The 25,619-nt window shown below is 43.1% G+C and overlaps 1 protein-coding gene across 2 annotated transcripts in view; it reads left to right on the top strand.

The window, feature by feature from the left end:
• The first annotated feature begins 3,465 nt into the window (after positions 1 to 3,465).
• Crk (CRK proto-oncogene, adaptor protein) overlaps positions 3,466 to 25,619 on the top strand; it is a 31,610-nt gene continuing 9,456 nt past the window's right edge. Inside the window, exons 1-2 of one of the 2 annotated variants that reach the window (XM_008828768.3) lie at positions 3,466 to 3,865; positions 17,012 to 17,377. In XM_008828768.3, the coding sequence (XP_008826990.1) occupies positions 3,625 to 3,865; positions 17,012 to 17,377 (607 nt within the window). In that variant the 5' untranslated portion in view covers positions 3,466 to 3,624. Of the gene's footprint in view, positions 3,866 to 17,011; positions 17,548 to 25,619 lie in introns of both variants that reach the window. The other variant, XM_008828767.3, reaches the window with a different exon arrangement.

The raw sequence follows: 25,619 nt of genomic DNA, 5'->3' as shown, positions 1-25,619 counted from the left end.
GCTAATAAGATAACAGAGTTTTCTATGTTACTCTCATTGTAACATCAATAAAGTGACTTTCAATAAAAGATTTATGTTAAAAAATAAAATAAAAATGTATCTTAAGAGGGATGAAAATATGGATGAGGGGGTTAAGAGCACCAGTTGCTCTTGCAGAGAACTCGGATTTGGTTTCCAGCACCCACATTGCGGCTAACAACTGTCTGTAACTCCAGTTCCAGGGGATCCAATGCCCTCTTCTGTCCTCTACAGGAATTATACACATGTAGTTACATTTATGTACATGCAGACAAAACACTTATATACATAAAATAACTAACTAAATAAAAAAATAAATAAAATATTTTAAAAATTGGGGCTTGTAAAATGGGTCAATGTGTAAAGGCATTTGCCATCAAGCCTGATGAACTGAATTCAATCCCCAGAATCCACATGGTAGAAGGAAAGAACCAACTCCAGAAAGTTGTCCTCTGAACCTCTGCGTGTATGCTGTGGTACATGGTTACACATACATGTAAACAAAATAAATATAATAAAAAATTTTAATTGAAATCAAGGCTGGGTGTGGTGGCATAGGTCTTTAATACTCAGGAGGTAGAAGCAGATGGATCTCTGTGAATTTGAGGCCAGCCTGGCCTACATAGGAAGTTACAGGACAGTCAGGGATACATGGTGAGTCCCTATCTAAAAACAAACAACAGCAACAACCAAAATACCAAGCAAAAATAAAATAAGTTACTTAAACTTTGAGCTTCAGTTCCCTCATCCATAAATTGAGGGTAATTGTAAGATATTGGCTCATAAGATTGGGATGAGAATTAATTGAGATGGTTCATAGAAAAATAGTCAGCACCATGCCTGGTAGATAGTGGTCCCTGACTATAGCTGTTATTTTTATTTAAAAAAATATTTAAAATTTTATTTTCCAGTTTATTTATTTATTGTGTGTGTGTGTGTGTGTGTTTGCATGCTCAAGCCATGGTGCACATGTGGAGGTCAGATGACAACCCATAGGAGCTGGTTCTCTCCTTCTACCATGTTTCCAGGGATCAACTCAGGTTGTCAGACTTGGTGGCAGGTGCCTTTACTCACTAACTTATCTTTCTATCCTAGTATTTGCTATTATAAAACATATATTTTTGAAATTTTAATATTATTTATTTATTTACTTATTTATTTGTCTTTTTGAGACAGGGTCTCCCTGTAGCCCCAGTTGTCCTGGAACTCACTATGTAGACCAGGCTGGCCTTGAACTCACAGAGATCCACCTACCTCTGCCTCCCGAGTACTGGGATTAAAGGCATGAGCCACCATGCCCAGCTTATTATTTTTATGTGTATGAGTGTATTGCCTGCATGTAGGTAAGTGTACCCGTGTCTCATAATGCCCTCGAAGGACAGAAGAGGCCATCAGATCCCCTGGAACTGGAGTTACAGACAGTTATTAGCTGTCAAGTGGGTGCTGGGATTCAAACCCAGGTCTTCTACAAGAACAACCAGTGTTCTTAACTGCTAAGCCATCTCTCCAGCCCCTTCTATTATAAAAGCTTATAGAGCCTCCTAGACTACATACTTGGACTATTTGAAGTGGAGTTTCTCTATGTTGCCCAGGCTGGCCTTCAGCTGTTGCCTCAGCCTCAATAGTAACTGGGACTTGCCTAGATAGATATTCAGTCTTTGAAGAACTCTAGCATGAGACACAGATAAACCAATACTTGAAAACTTCTAGGACACAGGGTAAGAGGTGTAGTGGAAATAATATGAACCCAGTGCTATGGAAGCAGAGAGGGAGTGATGGGGTGATCATAAAAAGGAACACATTTGGGTCTGGAGAGACGGCTCAGCGGTTAAGAGCACTGACTGCTCTTGCAGAGGACCTGGGTTCGAGTCCTGGCACCCACATGGCAGCTATGAACCGCCCTTAAAGCAATACACGTACACATAAAATAAAAATAATAAAATATATTTTTTAAAAAGGAACACATTTGAGTTTAAGATCCTCCAGAGAGTGGATGAGCATTTCAGGGAAGAAGAAACAGAGCGCTCATGGCAAAGCAGTTAGGATAAGACTGGCTTGACTTTATGCTGTGAGCTAACTGGGAGTTTTAAGGCTGTTAAAAGTTTTAAGCAGGGGCTGGAGCGCTGGCTCGGTGGTTAAGAGCACTGGCTGTTCTTGCAGAAGACCCTGATTAGAATCCCAGCACCCACATGGAAGCTATCAACTGTAACTTCAGTTCCAGGGTTCTGATCCCCTCTCCTTCTTCCATGGGCACTGTGCAACATGGGTGAACTTACATACATGCAGGCATAACACTTATATACATAAAAATAAAATAAAATAATTTAAAGTTTTATGCAGGATAACAACAAATTTGTATTTTAGAAAACTCACATTGACAGATGTTTAAGTACAATTAGGGACAGCTGAGTTAAAAAGCAACAGCAGGCAGGCCATGCACAGGAATATACAACCATTCCTGTAATCCCATCACTAGGGAGGCTAGGGCAGGAGAATCTGGAGTTAGAGGTCAGCCTGGGCTATAGAGTAAGACCTTGTTTCAAAAAAAGATGATCATGATATCAAGGCAGAGAAAGTAGGAGATACCCATGGCTACCATTTAGGGTTTTGAAAAAGAAATCTGGGCTGGTGACATGAAAACCTCAATAGAACTCCATTCTTCCATCTGACTGGGCCTTGTGTTTCCTTTGCCTTGAGTATCCTTCCTCACTTGCCATTCAATATTCAACCATTCAACGTGAGCCATTTCTTCTGAGGCACGCTTTTTGTTGTGCTACAGGGTCTCACTATGTAGGCCAGCCTGGCCTCCAACTAGTAGCATCCTTCTGCCTCAGCCTCACAAGTGCTGGGATTACAGCCATGAGTCACCTTGCCCAACCCTTGAATCCCTACATCAGTAGATTTCTTTGTATCCTTGTTTCTCATCATAGCGCTTGCAGTTCCTTTGTCATTAATTGTTTCCTGGTTCCTCCCCATAGTCGGTGAATTCCGTAACTGCAGGGCCCAGTCTGGATCACTGGCAAAGCGAAAAGCATGACTGTTTACTGATTGAATCAATAAGGAGAACTTCAGCTGGCCTCTGGGGAAACCGGAAAAAAGCAGAAAAATACCAGCTAGTTAGGGAGTTTAGCGGGAACTCGGATTCTGGGACCATACCTTCTTTTCTACTCTAATACTTGTTTGGGTGTCACCACCTGTAGGTTCGGGGAGTTTGAGGTTCTTTAAAGCCTGGTGGAAAGAATTTCACCACCCATCTGTCAAAGACAAATAAGACTGCAGGCGGAGGCTCCGCCCCTTCTCTTAGGCTCCGCCTCCCCATCGCCTGCAGTTCTAGCCTGGACCAGGCGACGCCCATGGGGCCGCATGCGCACTGCAGGCCCCAAGGCTCCCTTGCCCTTCTCCCAATGGCGGGCGGCAGTCCCCTTCCCGGCAGCCTCCCTCGGGTAGAGAGCGCGTCATTTCCGGTGGGGAAGGCCCGCGGCCGCCGCCGCCATTTCGGGCGCTGCTGTGAGGCTGATACCGGAGCCGGTCCGCTGGGCGGCGGGCGCCAGGGCTGGAGGGGTGCGGGTGGCGGCGGCGGCCCAGCGTGAAGGCGCGGAGGCGGCCATGGCGGGCAACTTCGACTCGGAGGAGCGGAGTAGCTGGTACTGGGGCCGCTTGAGCCGGCAGGAGGCGGTGGCGCTATTGCAGGGCCAGCGGCATGGGGTGTTCCTGGTGCGGGACTCGAGCACCAGCCCCGGGGACTATGTGCTTAGCGTCTCCGAGAACTCGCGAGTCTCCCACTACATCATCAACAGCAGCGGCCCGCGCCCGCCAGTGCCACCGTCGCCCGCTCAGCCTCCGCCGGGTGAGGGACAGACGAATGGGAGGCCGGGGCGGGGGTGAGGGCGGGGGAACTCTGACCGGCTGCTCCTGGCGAGCTGACTCCCACGAGGGCTGGGGTGACCCTGGCAGGGGAGCAGCCTGCTGCCCGGGCTGGTTCTCACCAACGAGCGGGAGTGTGGGGGAGGCGGAGCCGCTGACCGAGGCCTCTGGGTGTGCCTTGGGAGCCTGGGGAAGGGGAACTGCTGCGGCCCCAGGGTGGGGCTGACGCCCAGGTCAGGCCCAAGGGCAGGGCAAGGCCAGGCTAGGTGGGGACAAAGAGCTGAGGGGGATGTTGGCACTGCGGGGGCATCACTTAGCAGCGGTGTCCAGAATGGATCTGCTAATTCTACAAGTGGGTTTTAGGCTTGAAACATTTCCTGCAGTGTTGGAGAGCCGGGTTTGGCCATACTCCCCTGGTGGCCTTTGGTAGGAAGTCACCACATACTGGCCGGGAGGGATGGAGACACCTTCAGGAAGCCGGTCAGCTTTTTCCTTTCTTGGGCATTTTTCCAAAATGCTTTTACCGTGCTCTTCCCTTCTGGAAGATGAAGGTGGTGAACTAAGTGCTTTGGTGATAGAAAAAAGCCTTCTATGACCAGCCCTGCATAATTGATGCCTGGCTGGCAAACTGTCCAAGAGGTTATAGTGTCCAAAAGACTGCCGGCTGCAATTAGGGTTTCCAGTCTGAAAGTGCTTAGTGGAGGAAAGTTATTTCTCCCACCCCACCCCCCACTCCCAGTAAATAAACCAGGCATAAGCCAGTGGGAACAGCTCTAGAATTGAATGGCTTCATTTTCCTTGGGGCTCAAACGATATCAGTCGTGTAGTTTTGAGCCTTTTCTTGCTCAATAAGTTGGGGCTGTGGTCAGTGTTCCAGGATATTGGAAACAGACCCTGCTGGAAGCTCCACCGAGAAATTATCCCACTTGAGTCTCCGTTGTCAAGGATCGTTGAGATGTAACTGTCTTACTCATGTTATTGGAGTGGTCTTGGAAATACATGCACTTAGTACTACTGAATGGTCTTGGAAATACATGCACTTAGTATTTAAAGTTTGTGAGATACTGAGTAGTTCTGAGATTATTGTTGTCTTTGTATCTATGTGTAACAGCACCAGGATTCTTCGTGGGTTCTTGTTCTAAGTGGGAACTGTTTCCTCTCAGATCTAAGCCAGTCTCATGAATGAAGATTCCCTACCAGCCTCCCTGGTCAGCCTTAGCAGTTGTACCCTTTTAGGATAGTCCTAATTTAGTCTTACTCACTTTGACCAGAAATGAGGGGGTGAGTTAACAGACACAAATTAAGGGCTAAAAATTGAGTATTGAGGTCTTTTTAGTTTGCACATTATTCTAGATCTTTCTAGGTCCCTTTGGTTTACTATTATAAAAAAAGATAGGAATGTGGATGCAATATATTTTTCTTAAACCAGATAAATTCTACTCTGATACCATCTGCAAGATACCTGTTGTTAAAATTCAGTTTTCTGCTAGACTTCGTAGTGCATGCTCATAATTCCAGCACTTAGGAGACTTAAGTGGTAGGATTTCCACAAGTTTGAGGCCACCCTGGGCTACATAGCAAGATCCTGTCTAAAAAAAAAGGCAGCTGGGCCTGGTAGCTCATGCCTGTATTACAGCTACTTGGAAGGCTCAGGCTGGAAAGTTGAAAGTTCTAGGCCAGCCTGGGCAATTTAGCAAGATGCTGTTTCAAAATAAAGTTAAATGTAGGTGTTGAGGGGCGGGCTGAGGATGTAGTTCGGTGGTAGAACATTTGCCTGGCATGTGGGCAGTCTGGGTGTATCCTAAATGGTGCAAAAAAGAAAAAAACCCTCAACCTTTTGTATGTGCTTGTATTTTGTCATAAAATTTGGGAATGGCAGCAGGCTGGCTTGTTAGCTTGATAGTTCTCTATACATTGGCATTGTGGTTTTATATCTCAGTAGCTCCACCTTTTCAAAATAGATAAAGAATTCAGATCCTTGGTCAAGCAAAGAAGGTGAAGATTGCCACAGTTTGTGGATGAGGTGTGAAAAGGTGCGGAGCATTGTGACAGTTCTGCGGTGTACCCCATTTTCTGTGTAGGGCAGTCAGTTCACTTGCTGTCTTTATTTTGTAATGATTACTTAATCTTTGTTCTCCTGCCCATTAAGCCCTTTTTCTTTCAAAGCCACATATAGAATTACTTGAATTTTAGAGAGACATATACAATATTAATAGCTAACATTTATTGACTGGTATTGTTTGCCAGGTGTTTTGCTAAATAGTTTATAATGCATTACTCTAAGTTTAGTGAGTGAGATACTGTGATCTCTTACTAAAATATTTACTTTTTAAAAACTTGTTTTTATTTTATGTGTATGAGTGTTATGCTTGCGTGTATGTAAGTGCACTCATGTTGTGCAGTGCCCGGGGAGGACAGAGGAGAGCATCCGATCCCCTGGCACTGGAGTTAGGACAGTTGTTAGCTGTCATGTGGGTGCTGGGATTCGAACCTGAGTCTTCTATAAGAGCAGTCAGTGCTCTTAACCACTCAGTCATCTCTCCAGCCCCTAAAATACTTTCTTTTTATGGGAGAGGAAATAGATTAATTAAGTTGTGTAAGGTCACCCACCATGTAACAACCAGAATTTGAACCTAGGTATTTGGACCAGAGAAATGACCCTTTTACTGTATAATTCTGACTTTTTGTTGTAAATTGTTTTGGGATTCCATTAGTATACATAGAAGACTCATCCTTAATACTTGTCTCAGCCCTGGGGTCTTAGAATATGTTTAAAGATCAAAGGGGCAACCAGGTGTGGTGGTCTATTCTTGTAATCCCAGCCAGCACTTGGGAGGCAAAAGCAGGAGGACCATGATGAGTTCCAGGTCATCTTATGTAGTAAGATCCTGTCTCTAAAAAACCAAGACTCATGAGTAGGCTTTTGAGCATATGCCTTTTCCCAGCTTGCTGACCTGCTCTCATTCTCAGGAGTGTATTTCTCTTTCTTAATAAACTCTGTTTTTTTCTATTACATTTTTAAAAATTCATTGATGGGACTGGAAATAATAGCATATGTAAGGTCCTATATCTGGTTTGATATCTAGCACTGAAAAATATAAAAATAAGCAGGGCATATGAGATTGCTTCTTGGTTAAGGGCACTTGCTGGTAAGTCTAAGGACCTGAGTTCAATCCCCATGACCCACAAGGTGGAAGGAGAGACTGACTCCCAAAGTTGTCCACCATTGTCCACTGTAACACATTCGTGCTCATAGATACATAAATAAGGCTGGGCCTTTTGTCCCTGCACTCTGGAGGCAGAGGCAGGCAGATTTCTGTGAGATCAAGGGCAGCCTAATTTACATAGTGAGTTCCAGGCCAGCTGGGGCTACAGGGGAGACCGTCTCAAAAAGACAAAAAAATTAAATAAAAATAAGGGTCAGCAGAACAGCTTACCAGTTAAAAGCCCTTGCCCTTGCAAGCCTGAGGACTAGAGTTTGATCCCTCTGCCCACAGTGGAAGGAGAAAACTGACTCCCGAGGATTATTCTCTGACTCTGTGCTTGCCTTCATTCAGGTACACATCATGTATGTGCACATGCACACATACAACACAGGTAAATTAAGAGGGATGTGGATAGGATAGGCCCCAGATTCTCACTTTTTTCCAATGATACTTGTTTGAGACAGGGTCTTGCCCTGACTTGGTACTCTCTATGTAGACGAGACTAGCTTCAAACTTGTTGTGATCCTCTTGCTACAACCTCCTGAGTGCTCAGGTTAAGAGCAGACATGAATTGTCCCATCCAGCTGAATGATCTGGTTTTACTTATCAGAGATCTTTAGCTTCCACAGATCTCCTATGCTGCTATAGCCTGGGAGCATCTTGACTGTGCCCCAGAGCCATAGGGGAGAGTTTGGTTAGGTTTACTGGTCATAATCTGTCAGGTTGGGTTTCATGGTAAACCACTTGGGAAGACTTGGAAGAACCGATCCACTAATTTCTTTCCCTTGGAACAATGATGAACTACTAGACTTTGACCAGTAGAGTCCTCAAAACTGAATGAGAGGCTGGGGATGTAACTTAGTTGATAGAGTACTTGCCTGGCATGTATGAAGCCCTGGTTTCAGTCCCCGGCACCACATAAATCAGGCATGTGCACAGGCCTATAATCCCAGCACTCTAGAGTTGGAGACAGAAAAAGCACAAGTTCAAAACTTCTCAACTATACATTGAATTGGAGACCATCATCCTGGGCTACATGAGACACTGCCTCAAAAAAAAAGAAAATGAATAAGTAATAAATTCTTTTATATATATTTTTTCATGCGGTGCCCACAGAGGTTAAAAAAATAATAAATTTTATATATATATATATTTTTTTTGTGTGTGTCTTTTTGAGACAGGGTCTCCCTGTAGTCCCAGCTGACCCGAACTCATTGTATAGACCAGGCTGGCCTTGAACTCACAGACATCCGCCTGCCTCTGTCTCCCAAGTGCTAGTGTTAAAGATGTGTGCCACCATGCCTAGCCTATATATGTATTTTTTATGTGTATGAGTATACTGCCTTCGTGTATGTAAGTGCACCTGCAGTGCCCACAGAAATCAGAAGAGGGAGTTGGATCCCCTGGAACTGAGTTACAGATGGTTGTTAGCCACCATGTGGGTGATGAGAACTGAATCCAGGTCCTCTGCAAGAGTAGACAGTGCTTTTAACCTCTGGACCACCTCTCCAGCCTCACATTCTTTTTTAAAAAAAAAAAAAATTTTTAACATATATGAGTGTTTTGCCTGCTTGTATGTAAGTGCACCACATAGGTGTAGTGCCCACAGAGGCCAGAAGAGGGTGTCAGATCCTCTGGAACTGGAATTAGGAATGGTTATTAATTGCCATGTGGGTGCTGGGAATGGAACCAGGTCCTCTGGAAGAACAGCAAGTGTTCTTAACTGCTGAGCCATCTCTCCAGCCCCACCAATAATACATTCTTATAGTGACAACCTTGAGCCTGGGTTTGTATAACTTTGGGAAGTTTTTTTAGCTTCATCTGTGTAAGAGGGAAAATAGTAATACTGACTTCATAGGGTTGTTTTAATGATTAAATGAAGTTTTTTTTTTTAAAGCATATCAAATACTTGGAATGTGGCAGGCATATTGAGTCAATATTCAGGATATAAATATTCATCTTAAGAACATAACAATGAGGTGGAGGGTAGTTGAAATGGAAAACCTGAGCTCTGAAAGGTTCTCTGGCAGAACCTTTAGGTTAGTAAGTGCCAGTGGCCTCTGGGGGATCTTGCTAGCTAGGAAAGGATGGAGTGCTTGAAATATAAAAGAACCTTGGATCTAGTTCATGGAAATAGCGTTGTGACTGCTGCTCAACTTAAAGCTTCCTACCTGCTGCCCTAGTGGGTGAGGAAGAGTAAGAACTTACCTCACTTTTGAGGTGGGGGATCAGGGTAGCCCAACAATCCAGAGTTCTTTAGTAGTTACTGAGAGGCTTTACATAAAAAAATAGTACCATGTAAGATGAAATAGCCTTATTTATGTCAGGACTTGCCACACCTTTACTATGCTTCTGTGTGTGCATTGCAGCTTTCCAAGGGTGCTGAATTTTTTAAGGCTGTCAAGACCATACTGCTTTTGAGAAGCATCTGGAAATTCTGTGCACTCTTCTCTGGCAAAAAGTGTAGCCAACAAGGATTTTTTGGTAAATTGAAATTATTTTTGTTGTTGGATATGTGATGTACATAGTGAGCACATCTGTGGAGGCTAAGAGCTGGTGTTGGGTGTCTTCTGCTGCTGCTTTCCTCTTGAGTTTTTGAGTTTGGGTCTCTTATGAGAGCTCACCAGTTTGCTAGACTGGCTGGCTAGTCAGTCCCCAGGGGACTTCCAATCATAGACTCCTAGCACTGGGATTACAGGTGAGTGTTGCCAGGCCTGGCTTTTTGTGTGGGTGCTTGGGAATACAAACTCAGATCCTTAAGCACTTAACCCACTGAGCCATGTCCCCAACCTTAAATTGAACATTTTTAAAGGAAGTGAGAGGGATTGAGAGGATTAAGCTGAGTTTTCATTTCATTGAGTACCCATGTACCAGTCCCCCACCGTGTGTGTGTGTGTGTGTGTGTGTGTGTGTGTTGCTGTGTGCATGCCATGGGACACATGGATCTAACTTGTGTGAATCAGTTTTCTCTTTTCATCATATGGAGTCTGAGAATCAAACTTAGGTCATCAGGCTTGGCTGCAAGTGCCTATACTCACTAAACCATCTTGCCCATCTCCATTCACTTTAATTTATTAAAAATTTTTTTTTATTATTTTGTGTATGTGTGATATGTGTATGCGAGCTCACATGCCATGGCATGTCTGTGATCAGAGGACAACTTTGAGGAGTTGGTTCTCTCCTTCCATGTTTATGTGGGTTCCAAGGATCAAACTTAGTTCATAAGGCTTGTGCATCAAGTGCCTTTACCTGCTGAGCTCTCTTGCTGGCCTCCTAGCCATTTTTTTTTTTTTTTTTTAAGAGAAGAGTTTCACAGGTCAGATTGTCTCCAAATCTTAGCTCTTCTCTTCATCCTGCCTCACCCTCTGTGCCAGGTACCAGCCACTTTTAGAAACTTGATTAGAAAGGTGTTTTACAGAATGAGAAACTGAGGCACAGAGTAGCTATCAGCTTATATAGCTAATAAGTGAAAATCTAGTTCCTTGAAACTTGAATCTGCAAGGTACCAACCATGTTGATATCCACTGTTTCTTAGAAGTTTTTTAAAATTTTTTATTTTTTTGCCTTTTTGAGACAGGGTCTCCTTATAGCCCCAGCTGGCCTGGAACTCACAGAGATCCACCTGCCTCTGCCTCCCAAGTACTGGGATTAAAGGTGTGCGCCACCACACCTGGCCCAGAAGTTTTATTTTTTCAATCTATAGGGAGAACCATATATATCTATACTTTTTGTTTATTTTATTATTATTTATTATTTTATTTGAAACAGGGCCTCATAGATCCCAAGCTGATCTGGAACTCGCCGTGTGTCCAAGGATCAACTTGAGTTCCTGATCCTCTTGTCTCCACCTCCCAAATACTGGGATTGTAGGCATTTGTCACCATGCTAGGTCTTCATAGTCTTTTTAGGCTCCCTTCTTAGATGGAAGCCAGCAGCTTTTAGCCCATTATATTGGATATTTGTCCAACTGGGAGTATTTAAGCAACTTCTGTAATGCCATAGGCAGAGGAAAAGAAGATTGGGAATGAAGGAGCAAGGATGTGCTTTGAGATTCCTGAGAGGCTTATGATGGAGCAGCTGTTGGTGATACTTGGTTAGAAATAACCTGGCCTGTTTTAGTACAAAGCTCTCAGGTGTTACTGAATTCTTTGAGGAATAATGGCATTGTAAAAATTGATGTTGCCTGAAGACTGAAATGCTTTAGAGTAATGGGTTTTGCAGAGAACAGAAGATCACCCCCCCCCCCAATGTTTACTTGTTTCTTCAGTTATAGTGTCTGTGTCTCCTTATGTAGCTCTCACTGGCTTGGAACTCACTGTGTAGACCAGGTTGGCCTCCAATGCAGGTCAGTCCTTCCATTTCTGTGTCTTCAGTTCTGTGATTATAGACATGTACCAACCACACCTGGGTAATTTTTTATTTTTGAATGCGTTAATTTGTAACTGCACATTCAAGCCAAGCCTGGTGATATAAGCCTATAATCAAAGCTGCTTGAGAAAGTAAGACCCTGTCTCAAAATAAAACTTGCCTAGCATGTGTGACTACTTAGGTTCAATGCCTGTGTGATGTAGAGAAAGTGATGTTTTCCAAGTTTCAGATACGAGAATTCTGTAGTTGGTTCTGTTCTCTAGACTAACTGACGGTATCTCCTTCCTTTCCCGCCCTTCTGTTTCCTGCCTTTGGCTGTTTGTGGTCAGGAGAAGGGAAAAGGAGCCACAATACATAGCTGTGGTGAGGTCTGGGCTTATCTGGGATTTGTGTATGTTCTTTTCCCATTCCTTTGCTCCTGGAGTTTGGATCAGTGAAATGTGCTTGCCTCATGGGTCTGGTTGCCCACAGTGCGTAAAACTAGGCATTCCTTCCTTATTGTAGCATTTAACATAGAAAATTAATTTATAGATAAAGTATGTCAAAAATTTTCTTGATATTTTAGATTTGTTTAGTTGGAATTGCCAAACCAAAAGATCAGTGAGTCCAGTTCACACCATGCGGCATTAGAATAAGAAAGGAATTAAACTTATATCTTCCTTTTAAAAATTTTTTTGATAATTTTCATTTTATGTGTGTTTTGCCTGCACGTATATTAGTGTACCATATGTGTGCAGTCCCCACAGATACCAAAAGAGGGTGTCCAATCCCCTGGAATTGGAATTATGGATGTGAGTACCATGTTGGTGCTGGGAACTGGACCCTGGTCCTCTGCAAGAGCAGTAAGTGCTCTTAACTGCTGAGCCATCTCTTTAGCCCCACATTTTCCTTTTTTAAAATATTTTTATTTCTATTTTTACTTTATGTGTATGAGTGTGTTTACATGCATGCCTGGTCCCCATGGAGGCCAGAAGAGGGCATCAGATCCCCTGGAACTGGAGTTACAAATGGTTTTGAGCCACTATGTAGGTGCTGTTCTCTGGAAGAACAGCCAGTGCTCTTGACCTCTAAGTTATCTCTCCAGGCCCTCATCTTACTTTCAATGCTAGAGAAACTACCAGTCTCCCCTTCCCCCACTAATCTTTCAAAGGGATCTGGCTTAGTAGTATTGGTTCTTCTGGCAGTTCCCCATCACACAAAAGCACATTTTCTTGCCCTTAGCACTGTAATATAAAGGAACCATAACAATGGATGACAGGGAGTGGTTGCCTTCCTTAGAGCGAAGTGCTTTAGAAATGTTCATGGGTGGTCAGAATTGCTTTTTCCTTGTGATTTGCTGTATCTTAGGACAGTTTATTGTTGCTGCTGCTAGTTTTTATAGGAGCACATTTCTATTGCAATAAAAGCCATGTGGAAAGATATTTTACTAAGATATGCTACTTTTTTTCTTGCTCACCATCCAGTGTTCATGCCTTTTTGTCTGTTGTCAGCTGCTTAAAGCTGGATAGAGTTTCATTTTACCCCTTTCCTTCATTTCAGAGGTACATTTATGTTGATAAAGAATATATATATATATTGTGCAATGCCCATGGAGGTCAGAAGGTGGCATCGGATCCCCTGGAACTGGAGTTATGGATGGTTGTTAGCTGCCATGTGGGTGCTGAGAATTGAACCCAGGTCCTCTGCAAGAGCAGAGCCTTGGTGCTATGAACACAACTTACATCCTCTAGAAGAGCAGGAAGCACTCTTAACTGCTGAGCCATCTTCCCAGCCTCAGGTTTGGGTTTTTTAAAACATTGTTTTGTCCTAACTGCTGAGCTATCTCTCCAGACCTCTGATAAAGAATAATATATAGCCAGACGCAGTGTGTTCCCTGTATGGGTGTAAGTGTACCACGTGTACATAATGGTTGTAGAGGCCAGAAGAGGATCCTCTAGAACTAGAATTAACAGATGGTTGTTAGCCACCCTGTGGGTGCTGGGAATGGAACTTGGGTCTTCTGCAAGAGCAGCTAGTACTCTTAACCACTGAGCCATCTCTCCAGCCCCTATATCAATGATTTTTAGAATACTATTCAAGGGTTGACAAGATGGCTCAATAGGTAAAGGAACTTGCTTGAGCAAGCCTACTCAGAAGTCCATGTAAAGGTGGAAGTTGCTCTCTGACCTCTACACATGTATGTGATGTGCACACACGATACTCACAATAATAATGAAGTTAAGAATTCATTATTCCACACTAGGTTTTTGTTTTGTTTTCACACTTTTGGAGGTGTTATTGAGACAGTATGTGTCTGTGTAGCTTGGCTTTCTGAATGCTGAAATTATAGGCACATACCACCATACTATACCTGACAAAAACCTAGGTTTTCTATAGAACTGTTAGTCAAGAAATGCTAAGAGAGGCAGGAGAGATGGCTCAGTAGTTAAGAGAATTTGCTGCTCTTGCAGAGAACACAAGTTTGGCCCTCTTCTGGTCTTTGCAGGCACTTGCATGCATGTAGTGCACATATACACTTAAGTACACACACATACACATAAAACAAATACAAGTCTTTTAAAATCCAGTGAAGATGATTTGGTATTTTGAGTGCTTAACTGAATGCTAGTAATGTTTGTATTTCTCATCAGAATTTTTTCTGGGGATGAGGCTGGTGAGTTGGTTCAGGAACATGCCTCTAAGCCTGACAACCTGAGTTTGATCCCTGGGACCCCATGGTAGGAAGAGAAAACTGACTCCTGTGAGTTGTCCTGTGACCTCCATATGCACATTTTATCAAGTGTACACACATGCTTGCTCACACAGACAATAAGTAAATAAATACATAAATGTAATTAAATTACTTTTGAGGTAGGATTTCATGTATCCCAGGCTGGCTTCAACTTGCTGTGTAGCCAAGATGATCTTGAACTCTTGATTGTCTTATTACTGTCCAAGTACTGGAATTAGAGGCTTGCATACACATAGAGCACACACATTTGTGTCATGAATTTTAAGTGTTCCTTTTAGGTCCTTTCTCTTGGATTCTTGGTGTGTTAGCAGAAATTAATATGGGGTAAAGGAGTTGGCAGAGTCTTACCGTGTAGCCCAAGCTGTTCTCCAACTTGTTATATAGCTGAGGATGACCTTGAACTAATTATCTTCCTGTCTCTACTCCAAGAGTGTTAGGATTATGGACATAAACCACCATGCTCAGGTTTTGGTCCTTGGAATCAAACCCAGGCCTTCATGCATGCTAAGCATTCTTCCAACAAAGCTACATCTTCAGTCCATTTTTCATTTTTTGTTTTTTGTTAAGTCAGAATTTTTTTTTCTACTGAAACTTATTATTTGCCATTAAGAATTGCAAACTACACTACTAAGAATGAACAACCTCTTCAGGAAGTCTTTCTCAAGCCATGAGAATTCCCTCAGGTTGTCAGTTAAGTCAGATTTTTTTTGTTTTTTTGGTCTCTTTGAAGCAGGGTCTCCCTGTAAGCCCCAGCTGTCCTGGAACTCACTATGTAGACCAGGCTGGCCTTGAACTCACAGAGATCACCTGCCTCTGCCTCCCAAGTGCTGGGACTACAGGCATGTGCCACCACACCCAGCAAGTCAGAATTTTTATATAGTCTAGGCTGGCCTTAAACTCTCTACACAGCTCAGGGTGACCTTGAACTCTTAGTCCTGAACTGCCTCCAGTTCCCAAGTGCTGAGATTACTGGCATGTGCTACCATACTTGGCAAAGAATTGATTGTTTTTAAAAAATTTATTAGTATTATTTTTATTTTATGTGTATGAGTGTATTGCTGCATGTGAGTGCACCTGTGTTGTGCAGTGTCGCGGAGGTCAGAAGAGGGCTTGGATTCCCCTGGAACTGGAGTTAAGGACAGTTTGTAGCCACCATGTGGGTGCTGGGAATCGAACCCGGGTCCCCTGAGCCATCTCTCCAGCCCTTTATTTTTATTTTACAAGTGGTTTGCCTGCATGGATGAGTATACCATGTGCATGCAATGCCCATGGAGACCCGAAGAGGGCATCGTGTCTCTTGGAACTGAAGTTAAGGATGATTGTTGACCACCATGTGGGTGCTAGGAACTGAAGCCCTTGGTCCTCTGCAAGAGCAGCAAAGTGTTCTTAATTGCTGAGTCATCTCTTCAGCCCCACAAGAATTGATTTTTAAGCAGTTTACATAGTTTTTTAATTCCTTGGGTTTTTGCCTTTTTTGGCTTTTTAAAAAAATATTTTATTATTTTTATTTTACGTGTAAGCATGTATTGCCTGCATGTAGGTAAGTGCACCCGTGTTGTGCAATGCTGGTGGAGGACAGAAGAGGCTGGTGGATCCCCTGGAACTGGAGTTATGGACAGTTGTTAGGCACCATGTGGGTGCTGGGATCTGAACCCGGGTCTTCTACAAGAACATTCAGTGTTCTTAACTGCTGAGCCATCTCTCCAGCCCCTCCTTTTTTGGCTCGTAGATCAAAAAAGTTAGTCTTAAAAATGTTTCTCTCCTGGGCCTGGAGAGATGGCTCAGAGGTTAAGAATACTGAATGTTGGGGCTGGAGAGATGGGTCAGCAGTTAAGAGCACTGAATATTCTTGCAGAGGACCTGGGTTCAGATCCCAGCACCCACATGGTGGCTATGAACCGTCCTTAACTCCAGTTCCAGGGGAATCCGATTCCCTCTTCTGACTTCTGCGGAATTGCAGGACATGGGTGCACTCACATACATGCAGGCAATATACTCATACACTTAAAAAAAATAATAGGGGCTGGAGAGATGGCTCAGCGATTAAGAGCACTGACTGCTCTTGCAGAGGACCCAGGTTCAATTCCCAGCACCCACATGGCAGCTAGGAACCGTCCTTAACTCCAGTTCCAGGGGAATCCGATTCCCTCTTCTGACGTCTGCGGCATTGCAGGACATGGGTGCACTCACATACATGCAGGCAATATACTCATACACATAAAATTAAAATAAATAATTAAAATATTATTAAAAAAATGTTTCTCTGCCTGGTGTGGTGACACATGCTTTTAATCCCAGCTGAGGTAGGCATAGCTCTGTAAGTTCAAGGCCAGCCTGGTCTACATAGTGAGTTCCAGGACAGCTGGGGCTACAGGGAGACCCTGTCTCAAAAGGAACAACAAAAAAAAGTCTTCTTCATAGTTAGACATTCTAGGGGTACTAATGTGTGGGCTTAGAGTGGTGACCAAGCAGTCCTCATTTTTTGCTGTAGCAGTTGCTGGAACCAATTAAAAAAGAGCTTGCTGCATTTCCTGAGGTTGGAAAGATTGTAACAAAGCCTTGTACCTTATGCTACTCTGTTAATGGGCAGCAGCAGAGCATATTGGGAGAAGGAGCAAAAAGTACCCATGTTGTACTGTGAGAGCAAACCAAGTAGCCTGGTCATGGTTCTTTCTCTGTCTGTCCCCATGGTACCCATTTGCTGTGAGGAAAGGGAGTAATTTCTCTGCTTGTTAAATATTAACTGAATGTATATGGGAAATGCTTAATGTTTCATCTTCTGTATAGTATATCTTTAAATAACCTTCTGCCCTGTTTTTTCCAGGAGTGAATCCCTCCAGGCTCCGAATAGGAGATCAAGAATTTGATTCATTGCCTGCTTTACTGGAATTCTACAAAATACACTATTTGGACACTACAACATTGATAGAACCAGTTTCCCGATCCAGGCAGGGTAGTGGAGTGATTCTCAGGCAGGAGGAGGCAGAGTATGTGCGAGCCCTCTTTGACTTTAATGGGAATGATGAAGAAGATCTTCCCTTTAAGAAAGGAGACATCCTGAGAATCCGGGATAAACCTGAAGAGCAGTGGTGGAATGCAGAGGACAGCGAAGGAAAGAGGGGGATGATTCCAGTCCCTTACGTGGAGAAGTATAGACCTGCCTCCGCCTCAGTATCGGCTCTGATTGGAGGTAACCAGGAGGGTTCCCACCCACAGCCACTGGGTGGGCCGGAGCCTGGGCCCTATGCCCAACCCAGCGTCAACACTCCGCTCCCTAACCTCCAGAATGGGCCCATTTATGCCAGGGTTATCCAGAAGCGAGTCCCTAATGCCTACGACAAGACAGCCTTGGCTTTGGAGGTACATAATGTGCAAAATGTAGAAAAGAAGAGATCTGCTACAGGGTCTCCCTTTCAAACCTCTTACAGCTTTGTAGGAATGCTGATAGAAACACCAGCTTTGTGATGTTTGTTATATATGTCAAACCATTAAGTACTGATTTTGGCATTTAATGTCAAATTTGCAATGAGTAAACTTAAAACTGTATAACTGAATGTTCTGATTGATCTACTTAACATACTTTGACTAATAACCACCTGAATTCAGAGGAATTAACCTATTAATTTTTCTCATCTATATCCTAACTTCTTTCTTGCTTTCTGTCTGTTATTGTCTAAAACAAGGTAGGTTCACACAGATTAGAATGTAATAAGTGGTATATAGCAATACACTTAAATGAAATTTTCCTACACAAAAGTTTTTTATTTTAATAGATAGGAGATTGCTTACTATTAATTGTGTTTGGCAAGAATCAGGAGAGTAGGCTGTGTGCTAGCATGCTTGAGTCTCTGGGTTTAGTCCCTAGCACCACGCACAAAGAATCCTGCACAAAGGGGACAGTGATCTGCAGCTATGACGTGAGCCATACTTAATAGGGTGAGTTACAGAGAGCAAAAGATGTACCTGCCTGTGTTGCTTTGTGCATTTAACAAGGGACAAGCCAGTTCTTCATAGAATTAGATACTGCCTTTGGCTAGTGGATGCCTGTCTTCTTATGACCGACCATTACATTATGCTTATTCCTTCATTGCTCTCTTTAGCACTCACAATAAAAGCCAATATAGAAGTGGCCTGCTCTCCCGTTATGCAGTGCCTGATACAGTGACTTGAGTTTAAAGAGACAGCCAGGCACGGTGGTGCATGCCTTTAATCCCAGCACTCAGGAGGCAGAGGCAGAAGGATCTCTGAGTTTGAGGCCAGCCTGGTCTACATAGAAAGTTATATGTAGCTGGGGCTATAGGGAGACCCTGTCTCAAAAGATTAAAAAAAAAACAAAACCCAGCTTTCATAAGCATAGACTGAAGTTACATGAGCACAGTTAGCAGAGGGGTAAAAGTGTTCTTGTAATCCGAAGACTTAAGTGTTATTTTTTCTGGGTCATGTTCCTACAGTGAGGAATAGGAGTGGCCTCTAAGTAACATTATTAACCCATAGAATGAGTAAGAATTGATTTGATCCAGATTCTGATATTAATGGATTTGACATTTTTCTTTCAGTTTCTGATATAGTGAGTGCAAAGGTTGAGTTAGATGAATTTCCTAGATTTGACTGAAAACTGTTTTGAAGGTTTTTCTGGTTATTTGCTTTTGTTTTGTTTTGTCCAGGTAGGGTCTCACTCTAGCGCAGGTTGGCCTAGAGGTTACTATGTACCGAGGCTGGCCTCAAATTCATGGCAATACTTCTGCATCAGCCTCCAAATGCTAGGATTGCAGGCATGAGCCACCACACCTGTACTTTAAAGTACTGTGTCTCAGCTTTGATGAGAAATGGAGGGTGTATTGTCTAGGTTTCACTGCTTCTTTTTGCCACCTAGAAATTGGAGGATAAGGAGAGAGAGTTTCCAGTCTTATGCAAGTTCAGGGGATGACATTCATCTCTAACACTGAGCTGTGCACATGATGGATGTGGCTCTTGACATTGATTGTAGACCTCATTAGCAGTGAACTGGAATGTGAAAACAGCATTCCTGGAACAAGCCACTGCACATCTGAGAGAGGATAGTTAAGTCAATTTCATTTCCATTTTATACTTCCTTTGTTAAAGATAAATTTTTAAAAATTTTTTTAATTTTATTTTTTTGGTCTTTTTGAGACAGGGTCTCCCTGTCTCAAAAAAAAAACCCCAAAAAATCAAAACCAAAGAAAACCAAACACCCCCCCCCACCACTTTTTCTTACATGCTTGAACAAATAGTTTAGCATAAGATTTTCTACAGCAGGCAAGAAGCTTAAGTATCCTCATTTGCTATATGGAAAAAACTGATAGGAAGGCAGGATATATGGTGGCACACACCTGTAATTCTGGCACTCTGGAGGCTAAGGCAAGAGGATTTCAAGTTTAAGGCCAGCCTGGGCTATATGTAATGAGATCTTGTCTCAGAAAAAGAGGGTGTTAAATAAGTCACAGGCTAGTGGAAATGGGAATATTATAAACCCAGAGATTCTAACAGTGTTGTAGTCTTCCTGGATGTAGGTGTTTGGGGTGGTGGGTGGGTGGGGTGTTGTTTGTTGCTTGCTTGCTGGTTTTAAGATTAGAGTTTTACTGCTAGTGAGATGACTCAGCAGTTAAGAGCACTGGCTATGAGGTCATGCACATCTTTAATTCTAGCATTTGGCAGGCAAAGGCAGGCAGATATCTGAGATTGAGGCCAGATAGGGCTACAGAGGACCATATGTTTTTTAAAAAAAAAAAAAATACTTGTAGCCATGTGTCCCAGCACTCTGGGGGTAGAGGCAAGTGGATTTCTGTGAGATGGAGGTCAGCCTGGTCTCCATAGTAAGTTCTAGGCCAATTGGGGATACAGGGAGAGCCTGTCTCAGAAAGAGACCTTATCTTGCAGAGGGCCTGGTTAGGTTCCCAAAACCCACTAGGCTGCTAGGCTACATAGCTAATTATCAATAGTTCCAGTCCTAGGGGATCCAATGCCCTCTTCTGCCCTATGCAGGCATTGCACACACAGGTGTACCTACATATATGCAGGCCAAACACATAAAACACACACAAAAAAGATAAGGTCTTTTTTTTTTTTTTTTTTAATACTTGAGTTTTATTTTATGTGTATGAGTGTTATGCCTGCATGTAGGTAAGTGAACCGATGTCTGTTCAATGCCTGCAGAGGACAGAAGAGGCTGTTGGATCCCCTGGAACTGGAGTTACAGACAGTTGTTAGCTGCTATGTGGTGCTGGGTATTGAACCTGGGTCTTCCGCAGGAACAGTCAGTGTTCTTAACCACTGAGAGTACTCTCCAGCCCTGTCTTTTCTTTTTTGAGAGAGGATCTTAGTAGGTAGAGTAGTCTGGCCTCAAAACTCACAGTGATCCACCTGCCTCTGCCTCAAAAGTGCCTGCCAAAGATAAGGTCTTAATTTGCATCCCAGGCTGGCTTTGAACTCTTGATCCTTCTGCCTCTAAGTGCTAGGATCAAAGGCATAATCCTTGTCCAGCTTTTTTTTTTTAATATTTTATTTATTTTTATGTGTATGCGTGTATTGCCTGCATGTAGGTAAGTGCACCCATGTCATGCAATGCCCCCATAGAACAGAAGAGACTGTCAGATCCCTTGGAACTTACAGACAGTTGTTAGCTGCCATGTGGGTGCTAGGATTTGAACCTAGGTCTTCTGCAAGAACAGTGTTCTTAACCGCTTAGCCATCTCTCCAGCCCCAAAATATTTTATTTATTATTTTTATGTGTATGAGTGTTATGCCTGCATGTAGGTAAGTGCACCCATGTCAGTGCCCGCAGAGGACAGAAGAGGCTGTCAGATCCCCTGAAACTGGAGTTACAGACAGTTGTTAGCTGCCATGTGGGTGTTTGGATTCGAACCCAGGTCTTCTGCAAGAGCAGTGTTCTTAACTGCTGAGCCATCTCTCCAGCCCCCATGTCTAGCTTTAATGCAGGTTTTTCTGTGGCTTCATTGACAATATATCTTCAGTTACACTGTCTGTGTAGAGAAGAGCAGTTTTTTCTTGTCTGTTTTTTCATAAGTACTGATGCCTCTTTTCTGCAGTAAGTTTGAGATAAGATTAGGGGATTCTGGCTTTTTGTTCTTTGTATATTTTTTCTTTTTTCTATCCTTAGTATTCTAATAAGAAAACCAGGCATCTGTATAGTTTTTTATTTATTTATTTATTTATTTATTTATTTATTTATTTTTTTTTTATTGACACAGGGTCTTCTATAGTCCAGGTTGGCTGCATACTGGCTCTGTAGCTGAGGATAGTGTTGAACTCCTGATCCTCCTGCCTTCAGTTCCCAAATATTGGGATTACAGGCATGTACCACCACCTCTGGCTCTGTGTAGATATATCTCACATATATGAAGCTTAGTTTTTTTGTTTTGTGTTTTAAGAGACAGTCTCCCTGTAGCCACAGCTGGCTGGAACTCACTGTGTAGACCAGTCTGGCCTTGTTTTCACAGAGATCCACCTGCCTCTTCCTTCCAGGTGCTGGGATTAAAGGTATGTGCCACTGCACCTGGCATGAAGCATAACCTTAAAGCAAGTTTTATTTTTTTATTTTATGTGTATATTTGTATGATTGCTTGTCTATATGTGCACCACATTGGTATAAGAGCCTATAGAGACCAGAAGAGAGCATCCAATCCCTTGGAACTGGAATTACAGGCAATTGTAAGCAGCCTGATGTGAGTGCTAGGAACTGAACAAACCTGGGTACTCTGTAAGAGCAGAAAGTATAACTGCTGAGTCATCTCTCCAGTCCCCTGAAGCATAACTTGTCCCACTATCAGTCTCAATCTGATCAGGGTTTTATGGCACATATCTGTAATCCTAGCTCTCAGGAACCTGAGACAGGAATATCATAAGTCTGAGGCTAGTCTGGGCTATGTAGCAAGATGCCCCCTAGATCTATAAACCAGCTAGACATGCTTTAATGGAGTTTTATGCTTTCTTTTATTGCAATTACAGCAATTGAACCAGGACCTTACTAGGCAAGTGCTCTGCTACTGAGCTATACACCAAGTCTAATGCTTAACTTTTTTTTAAAAATTATTTTTATGTTGGAGTGTAAGTGCACCACGTGTGTATTGCCTGCAGAGGACAGAAGAGGGCATTGGATCCCCTGGAACTGGAGTTAACAGGTGGTTGTTTGCCACCATGTGGGTGCTGAGAGCTGAACTATGGGCCTCTACAAGAACAGCCAGTGCTCTTAACTGCTAAGCCAGTTTTCCAGGCCCCTTCCCCCCCTTTGTTTTGAGAAAAGATCTCACTATGTAACCCTGGGTGCTGACTGACCTAGAACTCACTTTGTAGACCAGGCTGGCCTCATTGACAGAGATCTACCTGCCTCTGTCTCCTGAGACTAAAGGTGTACACTAGCACACCTGTCAAAGTAACAAGAATACCTTGTCCAGGAATTGAGCTTGGGTCCACTGCTTAGAAGGCCACTGTGCTTACTTCTATATACCAGTGCATGCCTTTTCTTCCTTTTTTGTAAACAAGATCTCCCTGTAGCCACAGCTGACCTGGAACTCACTATGGCCTGGATCTCACAGAGATCGGCCCGCTTCTGCCTCCCCAGTGCTGGGATTAAAGGCATGTGCCACCGCACCTGGCTGCCTTTTCATTTTTTGATCTTTGGTTCCAACATTTTATTTCATGGTTCCTTAGGAGCTAGTATCACAATTATACCTTACTCCTTGCTTTCTGAGACTCTTGGTATGTAGCCCAGGCTGGCCTCAAACTCCATAATCCTACTGCCTCAGTCTCCTGAGTGCTGGGATTAATGGCATGGACCACTATGTTCTGTATGATAAATCTTACCTTGTACATGTGAATGTTAAAGTTTATTTTATGCCAATGTAGACTAGTTCAAAATGATGCTATTTTCTTTAAACATGTTAACTATGTAACCTTCATTCTCTGAATTAGCCTGATAGATAAGACTTGAGATTATTTGGGTTTGTTTTGGGTTTTTGTTTTGTTTTTTGGGCCTTGAATTCAGAGAGATCTACTGGCTTCTGACTCCTGAGAACTGGGATTAAGAGCCTGTACCACCACTTCCTTCTGGCTTATTTTTTGTTATTGTTGTTTTAGCATTTTATTTTTATTTTAGGTATATGAGTGTTTTGCCTGTATGTATATAAATGTACCACATGCATGCAGTGCTCACTGCTGTCAGAAGAGGCTGTTGGATCTGGAACTGGAGTTAGAGATAATTGTTAGCCATCATGCGGTTGCTGGGAAATGAATCCTGGTCCACTGGAAAAATAGCATATGTTCTTAACTACTGAACCATTTTTCCATCCCCTATTGTTTTGCTTTTAACCTGTGACCTTGTCAAGGCTAGACAAGGATGTATCACTGAGGTATACCCCTAGACCCCAATGCTAGGATTACAGGCCTGTGTCACCATGCCTGACTTCAGCTTAAGTATTTGATTCCTAGTAACTTAATGGCTATTTTAAAAAAATAATAAATGTGGAGTGGGATATGATAGAACATACCTTTAATCCTAAGAGGCAGAGGCAGGAGGATCAGGCCAGGCTGGTCTTGAGTTCAGGTCAGCTGGGGCTAAAGGGAGATCTTGTCTCAAAAAAAGAAATAAATAGCAGAGCATGGTGCTGCATGCCTTTAATTGCAGCACTTGGGAGGCAGAGGCAGGGGGATCTCTCAGAGTTTGAGGCCAGCCTGGTCTACAGGCCAGCTGGGGCTACCGGGAGACCTTGTCTCAAAAAGACTAAACAAACAAATAAATGGGCTGGAAGGATGGCTCAGCAGTTAAGAGCTCTGACTGCTATTTCAGAGGACCCAGGTTGGATTCCCAGCACCCACAGGGCACCAACAATCATCTGTAACTCTAGTTTCAGGGGATCTGATGCATTCTTCTGACTTCCTCGGGCCTTGCATGACACAGGTGTAGCAGACAATACACTCATACATATAAAATTTTTTAAAAACCAAATAAATACATAAAATAAATGAATGAATAAAATAAAATACCTTATGACATTCCTATGAATTCTTACTATGCCTGTGACATTGTATAGTTTGAAAACTTTAAGTCTCATTCATAGTATTAATTTTTAGAAAATTATGTTTTTGCATTATAGGGATTTCAATTCAGGCCTCTCGCATGTTAGGCAAATACTTTACCATTGAGCTGCACCCCCCTGCCTAGGAAATCCCTTATGTTGAGCTAAAAATGCATTTCTACCTCTCACCAACAGGATGGGCAGCTTAGTGTCAGCCATAAGGAGTTGTTGACTGAGCCACTAACCAAGATCATTTATAACTTACACTAAAACTGGGGTAGAACCTGTCCTCCAGGATGTTTTGTTTTGTTCTTTAGGGGTTCTGATTTTTTACATGCCACCATACCTGGCTTATTATTTTTTATTTTATTTTATTTTTTGGTGTTTTTTAGACAGGGTCTCCCTGTAGCCCCAGCTGGCCTAGAACTCACTATGTAGACCAGGCTGGCCTCAAACTCACAGATCTACCTGCCTCTGCCTCCCAAGTGCTGGGACTAAAGGCGTGCACCACCACGCCTGGCTGCTTATTTATTTTTGAGGCAGTGCTACATAACTGAAGCTGACCTTCAGCTTGCTGTCCAGACAAGTATCTTTTTGTGGGCTGAGGTGGTTTTTCTTCTTTTGTTTTAAATGATAATTATTTATTTTTTGTCTTTTTGAGACAGAGTCACCTTGTAGTCCCAGCAGACCTGGAACTGGACCAGGCTGGCCTCCATCTCACAGAGGTCCACTTGCCTCTACCTCCCAAGTGCTGAGATTAAAGGCGGTGAAGGCCACCATACCCAGCTCAGCTTTGGTTCTTTTAAAAATATTTTTATTTACTATTTTTATTTGATTTATAATTGCCTAAATGTATATAAGTGCACCCATATTGTGCAATGCCTGAAGAGACAGAATATGGCATCAGATCCCTGGAACTAGAGTTCCAGATGGTTGTGAGCTGCCGTGTGGGTGCTGGGAACCAAGCCTGGGTCCTCTGCAAGAGCAGCCAGTGCTTTCATAACCACTAAGTCATCTCTCCAGCCCCATCAGCTTTGATTTTTTTGTTTTTTGTCTTTAAGAGACAGGGGTTGGGGATTTAGCTCAGTGGTAGAGTGCTTGACTAGCAAGCGCAAGACCCTGGGTTCAAAGAAAAAGAGGCAGGGTCTCCCTGTAGCCCCAGCTGGTTTGGAGCTCACTAGGTAGACCAGGCTGGCCTTGAACTCACAGAGATCCGGGCACCTCTGCCTCCCAAGTGCTGGGGTTAAAGGCATGCACTACCACCATGCCCGGCTCTTTTTTAAATTTTTAAAAAATATTTTTATTTTTATTTATTTATTTTTTTTGGTCGGGGATTTAGCTCAGTGGTAGAGTGCTTGACTAGCACGCGCAAGACCCTGT

This window comes from Nannospalax galili, unplaced genomic scaffold (assembly GCF_000622305.1).
Source record: "Nannospalax galili isolate Female #2095 unplaced genomic scaffold, S.galili_v1.0 scaffold212, whole genome shotgun sequence".
NCBI classification, from domain to species: Eukaryota; Metazoa; Chordata; class Mammalia; order Rodentia; family Spalacidae; genus Nannospalax; species Nannospalax galili.
Note: the sequence above shows the minus strand (reverse complement) of the source record. Positions and strands in the feature narration are given on the sequence as shown.